Source organism: Dendrobium catenatum, unplaced genomic scaffold (assembly GCF_001605985.2).
Source record: "Dendrobium catenatum unplaced genomic scaffold, ASM160598v2 fragScaff_scaffold_44, whole genome shotgun sequence".
NCBI classification, from domain to species: domain Eukaryota; kingdom Viridiplantae; phylum Streptophyta; class Magnoliopsida; order Asparagales; family Orchidaceae; genus Dendrobium; species Dendrobium catenatum.
Genome location: NW_021318506.1, coordinates 882,124 through 891,313, shown reverse-complemented (window position 1 = coordinate 891,313; position 9,190 = coordinate 882,124). Strand labels below are relative to the sequence as shown.

The 9,190-nt window shown below is 36.1% G+C and overlaps 1 protein-coding gene across 1 annotated transcript in view; it reads left to right on the top strand.

The window, feature by feature from the left end:
- The first annotated feature begins 2,028 nt into the window (after positions 1-2,028).
- Positions 2,029-9,190, top strand: part of LOC110104694 (nardilysin-like) — an 11,975-nt gene continuing 4,813 nt past the window's right edge. The window contains exon 1 of the mRNA XM_028693854.1: positions 2,029-2,522. Within this exon, the coding sequence (XP_028549687.1) occupies positions 2,223-2,522 (300 nt within the window). The 5' untranslated portion in view covers positions 2,029-2,222. The remainder of the gene's footprint in view (positions 2,523-9,190) is intronic.

Below are 9,190 nucleotides of genomic sequence, written 5' to 3'. Positions count from 1 at the left end.
ATGGTAAACATTAGTAGAATGTTATTCAAACCAACCCTATAGAATCTTGGCATAATTCTCAACAACCTTTTGAAAACCCTATACCTCCTTATCACCCAGGCTTTAATCAAAATAACTAATATAAGGATAGAGTATATCTTTGGAAAATTTAGTGCTACATATGGGGAATCTATTGTAGAGTCAAATTGTTGTCATTCAAAATTTAGAAACTTAATTAGGGCAATTAGCTTGATCAATTAATAGTATACCCCATGATGTTTTTTCTATTGCCATTGAAGTAAACCTTGAGGAGTTGTGTAAAATCATCTAATTGAGGAGTGAAAAGGAATTAGGAGATCTCGGGATAAAATGGTGGTTGAAGAAGTTTATGTGAAAATCCCACATAAGGAGCAACCTGAGTGAGCAAGGAAGTTAAAAAACTCATTAGGAAGGTTGTAGATAGGTCATCACACCTTTTCCACCCAAGGAGTCAATGAGGTTTGCATAGTATAATGTGAATATTTTTTTATGTGGTGTGTGATGATTAAGGAATAACTACTACTAAGAAAACAACATTAAACAAATAACAAACATAAATAAAAAAACAAAAATATAAAAATACACAAAACACATAAAATCTCAAGTTATTGATTTCATCTTACCCTGAATAAAGCATGAATGTCAATGAAACCTAATATTGTCCTCAATGTACCAAAGATGTCATAGCTCAAGGGTTTGTTAAAGATGTATATCAGTTGATCATCAGTTGAACATGATGTAACTCAATATCTCCCTTAGTAATATGATCTCTAATGAAGTTGTGTCTGATGTCTATATACTTAGTACATAAGTATTGGATAGGATTCCTGGAGGTGAATATGATATTAATATTGTCACATATAATTTGAATAGTGTCAACATAGAGCACAAGCTCAAGGACTTATTTCTTTAGCCATAAGACTTAAGCAACATAACTTCCTATAGCAATGTATTATGCCTCAATGGTGGATATAGCTATATAGTTTTATTTTCTATTAGATTAGGAATTCAAAGATTGACCTATGAATTAATAGGTTCAAGAGGTGCTTTTTTTATCAATCATATATCCTATAAAGTCTTAGTCTGAACATCCAATGATTTTAAATGAGGAATTATATCTAGGGTACTAGATAATTAAATTTTGGGTGCCTAGAAGGTATCTAAGGATTCTCCTAATAGTTGTCATATGAGATTCCTTATGATATACTTGAAATCTAGTACATAGACTAACAGTAAACATAATGTCAAGTTTGATAGCAGTCGAATACACAAGTGATCCTCTTATACCCCTATACTTCTTTTAATCTATTGACTTTCTACTTGCATCTTTATCTAATGGAATGGTAGAGCTCATAGTGTATTATTTGCTCTAGCAATTTCTTTCTCATATTTCTTTAGAATACCTTTGATATATTTACTTTCTTAGAAAAGTTCCATCATCTATTTGCTTTACACTAAAATCAAGAAAAAAAATCAGCTCTCCCATCATACTTAATTCAAATTTTCCACTCATTATTCCTAAAAATTCATTATAAAAATTTTCATTTGTTCATCCAAATAATATATATATGAATAATTAGTAAATCGTCAAATTTGATCCGAATAGTATCGGATCAGTTTCAAATTTGTTTCGAATCTAAACTATGATATGATATTGACACCCCTACTTAGATATGAACACTCACGTGCTCCACTAGTCTTGCTAAGGGCATCTCCAACCGAAAACTTTATTTTTCACGGCAAAATAACGCAAAACTCCAAAATGGCGCGGTGATGCTCCAATCTAACGCCATTTTAGGTGTTTTTGAGAAGGTAACGATCGCCCTCCCTTTCGCGCGTTTTTTCGGTTGAGAGCAAAAAATGGCGTGAGTGAATAGTGCGACGCCAATATTGGCATCGCACTGTTCATCCGCGATCAAATGGCGTAAAAAATGACAAGGTTGGAGCAAAACAAGAACGGTTCGGTTGGAGATGCCCTAAGCAAGATTTGAGTAGGAGGGCCAAGCCCGACGAACGTAGCACTGTACTTGCGACCCGACCTAGCGCTTTCCAAGTGCTCAAGAGACGAGCGGGGCACAGATGCAAGTATTCTTCGTCTCCCAGCAGCGAGAAAGCTTGCTTTCGTATACTGCTCGCTTTTCTATTTAGCATTCGTAGATTTACTGCGAAGAGTTTTGTGTGTGTGTGAAAAGAAGGGATCGAAAATGGTGGTTCGTTCGCTGGACAACGTAGTGATAAAGTCTCCGACGGATCAGCGAACTTATCGAATCCTTCATCTCGCCAACGGCCTCACAGCCGTTCTCGTTCATGACCCCGACATATTCCCCGACGTCGCCCTTCCGGGAGAATACGAAGCGGATACCCGAACCCGTGCCTTAGATTCAGAGGATGACAGCATGGAGGATGACGGCGATGACGACGAAGTGGACAGTTGCGACGAAGAAGATGAAGAGGAGGAAGACGAAGCAGGTGCTGGAGGCAAGAGCGAGGGAAGGACGAAAAAGGTGCTACTCTCACCAAAAAGGTTGTATTGTAGAAACCTGATTTACTTTTTCGTGGATATAAAGATTGTTTGAGAACATGGGAATTGTTTGGCTGGCTGTAGGATTTAGTAAATCCTTTCACCCAACAGCCCCTTAGGGTATATTTGGTACGTCTCAATGTAGTTGCAGAGTTGTGGGTAAAATAGTTAAAAAAAAAAAAACTGTTTTGAATATGATAAATAGTTTTCTTTTGAAATAATCGGACAGAAAGCTGTTATACTCTAGCAAATCTAAGTTTAAAATGCGAATTCCCAGTACAGAAATATTTTAAAAAAAACTAGTAAATAGAAGTCAAACAGGATTTTGTGCCGGTCTGAATGCTCTCCAAATAGACTTTTAGAAGGTGTTTGGCTACAAGTAGGCTTTAACTCAATTAGGTTTTAGTAAGTATTGTAAATTTTGATATGAAAATTATTGTGAGTTAAAAACTATTTGACATGGCAATGTTAATCTTGGTAAATATTTTGGATATTTGTTTTAGAACATACGATTTATGAGAGAGGGAAATTTCTATATTTGATAAATCTCGTGAATTGTGAGATTTAACAAATACTTGATTTAATAGATAACATGACTAAAATAAAATTGATCAAAATAGTTGGATTTGAACTCTCCAACATTTTTGATTGGTAGGATTTAAGATAAATCTTTGTTAAAGGCTTAAAGCTTGCCAAAAATTCAATGCCAAATAAGTAATAAATTTTAGAGGATTAAAATCAATGATTTTCTTGCATGTCAGCAATCTAATCTTGCTAAATCATCAAAAATCTATTTGTGAATACTTCTGCTAAATTCTACTTAAATACTGCCTAAAATAGGATACCAAAAACCCTATAGTTGTCACGGGAAAAATTTGATCAGGAGCTCCTCTCTAAAAAAAGCATTGGGATTAATCAATATAATATGACATTTTGTCAAAATAAATTTGCAAGTCAATTTAATTGTCTTATGGTACAACTAATTTCTCTTTTACTTTTATATAAATGTATTGTAGTTTTAAAAAATAATATGCTATTTTGATTAAATGATTTACATTCTCAATGGATTTTTGTATGGGAAACTCTTGGTACAATTTTTTTTTTCATATTCTAAAATCTATTATATTATAATTAGCTTTTGGTAATGTTATCATCTTCAAATGCAAGATTATAACTATCCATTCTCTTTAATATCATTACCACTAGTGAGATGTATGATTTAAGAAACATTAGCTTGTTTGTGTGGGAGAGAAGTTCTAAAATGGCCGTTTGATCATCAATCAAATATATCAAAATTTTCATAATGGAACATCTTTTTCATGATAAATAGTTGTGGTTTCAAAATTTAAAATTTTTGGAATGACTTGGAATCAAGTATATTGGTTGATGATACATGCTAGTATTAGATGGTTTGATTAGTGAAATATACATGTAAAAACTAGCCTTTTAAAAGTTTTTAATATGTCATCCTATTATTCTTGTATTTTTCCTTGGTTTAACGAGTGATTGAATCATCATAAAAACTTATAAAACTCAATTCACATGTAATTAATATGTTGTAGACCAAAATCAATTGTATGTTCTTAAGCTTGAAGATTATATAAAGCGGTTGATGCAAAAATAAAACTTAGTGGAGGATGATCTCCTATTATGATCCAAAATCTCTCTCTCTCAGTCTCTACATACTTATATAATATATACTATATATTATATATATTATATATATATAATATATATATATATATATAAATATTAAGCAAATGTACCAAAATTTTTTGTTATGTTTTTAGATTCATTTTCTTATTAAGATGAAAATGATTTATTTGTTAACCTGAACCATATTTGAAAGTATTATATAAATTAAAGCATATATTTGTCACTAATGTACATTTTCTCCTACAAGAATACATGCATGAATATAATTATGCACACTTTATACATATAATACACCCAGGCAGTCAAGTTGGGCTCTATAAGATGTCAAAACTTGAACTAATTCACCAAAAAATTTGCCTCATCCGGAGAAGCATTCTCATTAATTAGCCTAAATATACACTTCTTGATATTAAGTCACTTGGAAAGGATATATACTCTCATTAAGATGTTCTCAACTTTGAAACTTATCAAGTTTTGCCTAAGTACCTTAACAATTAGCCAATAAGACTTAGAAAATTTTAAAGTAAGTGTTATTAAGCCTTGATATATAATTTTACTTGTATTGCTCAATTGTAGTTGCTCATGTATTGTTGAATCTTGACCTAAAGCTATACATAGAGGTTAGAGGATTAGCCAAACACATTCTAATTGGATCATGTCACATCGCTCATTTACTCTTTAGCAAAAATCCAATTGCATTCTCAAAGCCTCTTTCTTTAGCTTTTCCTACCTCTTTTTAATCTCTTAGGCTTGATCTATGCTTGTTGGCAAGGTTCTTGTCACTTCATGAATGATTTGAATCCAACATTTTTTAATGCACGACTAGCATGAAAATATCAAGATCAAGAATCCAAGTTATAGAGCTTCTGAAAGTGAGAAATCTCAAGTCTTAAGAAGTTGGATTTTGTAACTACTAGGCAGTTGAATCATATGGAGGATCATTTGACAAGAATAATCCTAGGAATTTCTAAGCAAAATTTAAGAACTTTTCTACAAATTGAGTCTCCATAAGAGGATGATTCTCTTATTCATCGACGACAAGTGAGTCTCTAGGCTCTCGCTTCTTCCCAATAATTGATGTGATGTATATCTTAGAACAAAGCACTGTTGAAACTCCCAAACTTCTTTGTGTGGTGAAATGTCGACCTCAATTTTGGGATGTCTTCTCTAGTCAGATTGTAGAGGCTTAACCTCCATCAAAGTTCAAAATCCCCTGCCTTAAGTCTTATATAGGAAAGTTGAATCCCACCAAATACCTCTCTTCTTTATATAAGACTTAAGGAGGCATCCTTATGATAAAGTTGAATCCCTGCCTTAGGTCTTACTTCGCATCAAATTCTTCTCTTCTTAAAATCAAATTCATACTCAAGTGCTAGTTATTCATTGTAACTTTGAAGGAGGTACCCTTGAGATGGGTTTTTCATCTCCCATAATGGCGTATGACCTCAAATTTCAAGTTCAAGAATCAGTTCATAACTTTATTTCGCCAAAGCCTTGTTGACTTAGACACTTCAAAATGGACCATTTAGCTATGCACTTGGTTTGTACTAAGCGAGAATGTTGACTGAGTGATGTGAAACGTAATGCATGGAAACAAGAACTGCTTGGAGATTTCAATATAAGATTGTTAAAGCTTTGCTAGTTATAGAATTAATGCTTCCCAAATTAAGTTCTCGGAATTATCAAGTCGAAATTAAGTAAGGCATGTGGTTACAACTAGATTAGTGGGACAATATCAAATTGACAACATAGAATTAGATAGTAATGTTATGGAGAGAAACAATAATCCACAATTAACAAATAGAACTTTTCACCTTGGGTCTCTCACTCACTCTCTTGTTGGTGGCACTTTTAATGGAGGAAGATTGAGAGCAACCGAGCGATGCCGCTAGGAGACAAATGGCGCACAAAGTGTAGTCCGTTGAAGTGGTAGCCAATGGTAGGCGAGTCCATGGATGACTACGTGAGCAATCCAACGTCTTATACTTCTCCTTGGATCATCAAACGAAGCCGCGGTCGATGTCGGGAGTCGGCCGTCCATGGATGTGGAGAACTCTTCTTCTTGAGCCCTTGAGAATGCTTCTTAGAGAAAGCGCTCCAACAGAAACAAAAATGAAATCTGAAATAAGTTTCAGTTTTGGAAGGAGGGCGAGGGGAATAATTGATGAATTCAAAATAATTCCAAAAGGGAGGATTAATGGGGCGCGGACAATGGGAGGAAATGGGATGATTTTTTGGTGTTAATTATGTCATTGAGAGAGAGAAAGGCCAAAAAGGTGCCGCGCCCCATATGGAGGATGGAGAGAGAGGGATTGAGAGATTATTAGAGTGAGGCCCAATTTTAAGTAAGTAATTCAATTAAATCTGAATTTTAATTCAGATCTTAATTTGTTTTTGATAGCTTTAGTTAACTTCCCAAGCCTTATAGAGAGGAAATCAAATTTTGAAAATTCAAAATTTGACTTTAATTTCTTAATTAGGCTTCGCCTTAATGAAGGGACCCAATTAGGAAAGTGTTTAATCAAGGGTTTGAAATTCAAATGCTATGGATTCAAAATGGGGAAGGCGGCGCGGGAAGGGGGCTGCTGGGCTGGCCGGCGGGAGGGTGGCCGGCGGCGGCTGAGCTGGCCGGCGGAAGATGGAGGCAGGGTGGCCGGCAGCTTTGAGTTGCTTGGCGTGGGCGGCGGCAAGAGCAAGGGAAAAAGAAGAGATGGAATTTTCAAGGCTTCGATGACTACGGATTTACTAACCTCGCTTGTTTCCACGTTGATTTTCCACAAGATTAGATAATTCGAAAACTAGAACTCAGAAAGAGATCTAGTATTCTCCGGCGAACTAGAACTCACAATGAGATCTAGTCTTCTCCGGCGAACTCACTAAAAGATCGTGGATGGAGGAACTCACAAAGAGAACAAGTAGTAAATTTCATTTTATCAAAAACTAACTATTAGATGAGAAAAGGGCCATATATATAGGCCACCAAATGACAAAGAAAATAAAAGACTAAAATGCCCCTTGGGCTACAATAGCGACTAAATACCCATAAGGGCAAAAACGGAAACACATAAAAATCAAATAAACTACTACATAAATGACTCAAAATAAAACTCATGATCGTGGTCGTCGATCTCCGGCGTCTCCTGATGGTACATGTGTCGAAATCTCTGATGATGTCCTCATCATTCTCCCCAGGTGGGAGAAACTCGACCCCGTCGAGTAAGCATCTGTAGAGCTCTCGTACTACTCTAGTAAGTCGGGGTCCACTCGCTACAGCTCGTCACGATCAACCCATGTGTTTTCCGTCTCCGGTTTCCCTGCCCACTGAACTAGATACCTTTGTTGACCATCATCTCTAGTGGAAATTTGAGTTCATCACTCTGTATTGTCTCAATTTTCTCTGTATTGGGTAAATTAGACAATTTTGGGAGTGGAGTTAGGCTGGGGTTCTCACTAGGTGGGTTCACACAAGGCTCATTATTTCGTGGAATAGGAGGGTTACACTCTGGACCTTCGAAGGTTACAAGATCTTCGATGTTAACATAGGATTAATGTTAAAACCTTCAGGAAGGTCTGACACATAAACATTACTATTTAAATCTTTTTGCTGTTATTTGAACGGTCCAACGCTTCTAGCATATAACTTTATAACGGTCCCTTGTGGGAACCGCTCCGGACGAATCCGAACCAATACAAAATCTCTAATATCAAATTCTTTGAACCGTCTCTTGAGATCGGCAGTAAGTTTATAACTGGCATTGCTTTGGTTATTCTTTTTATTAATATCCTTCTGCAGTTCTTGAAGATGAGATGCAAATGTGGATGCAAGAGACTTGGTGTGCATGATGAATGACAAGAATCATGAGCTTACGAACTAAAGTTTTAAACATAGACAAATTAGGAAGACAACAGACTACAACACAACATACGAACTCACACGAACACGTAGCTATAACAGGTGGACGAGTCACAAAAGAGGGGTCTAAAGTGTTTGGTATAAGGGAACTGGTGTAGGGGGAGCAATGAAGACATCCTTAGCTAGAAGGGCATCTCCATAGGGCGTCTCAGCTCGGGTCACAGACAGTCTCCTAGAGACAGTAGGGTAATCTATCAAAGTCATCCAACTAGGAGAGAGAATATTCTTACTAGGGAAGGACAAGGATATCGAGGGCATAATGTAGGAATCAGGAATATGATAAAACGATGGGCCATGACTTACTACCATAGTAGGATAGCCCAAAGAGTGACTAGCGGGTATGGGACTCAAGAGATGGGGTAGGGTTTCCCTAACAGAATTGGGCACAACAGTTAGAAATGTGACCTGAAAGTATGGGCTACGACTCTCTCTAACACTAAGGTCGGTGATATAAGTCCAATCAAGAGAGGTATACTCTGTCAAATGCACATCTAAAGGAGCAACTCCTAGAATAGATTCCAATAAGACAAGATGATGTTTAGGGTTCAACTTAGGCTCAGAATCTTTCAGAATCAAATTACTATCTGCCAAGCTCATATTACTATCCTCAAAAGGATCAGGTTTGGTTATAACCCTAAGATCAATGAATCCGGGGTCACTTAAATCAAGATTTAATTCAGGTAGTAACTTCAATTTCCTCATTTCCAATTTGAAATTATCCACATTGCCATCAGAATTATTCAAAATTAAATCCGAATTATTCGGAGTCGTCTTAATTAATTCAGAATCTTCCGATTTCACGGTCAGGTCAGTTTCTTTCAAGATCATATTACTATCGTCCAGGCAAGCCTTATCCAAAGAAATATCCTCGATGAGACTAGGATCAATGTGGACTAAGGTGTCGATGTTTAAAGGTTTCAACTTTCCTAGCTCAGGGTTCAAGTCATGCCGGGAGTCTGACTCAACCACTTGTGTTCCATCCTCAAAGAATTCTTCGTCATTAGTGACATCACTAGCATCCACGAAATGGATGCACTCAGTCTCAGGTTTAGGGAACCTCTTCTTCTTAATGTCTTCCTTTA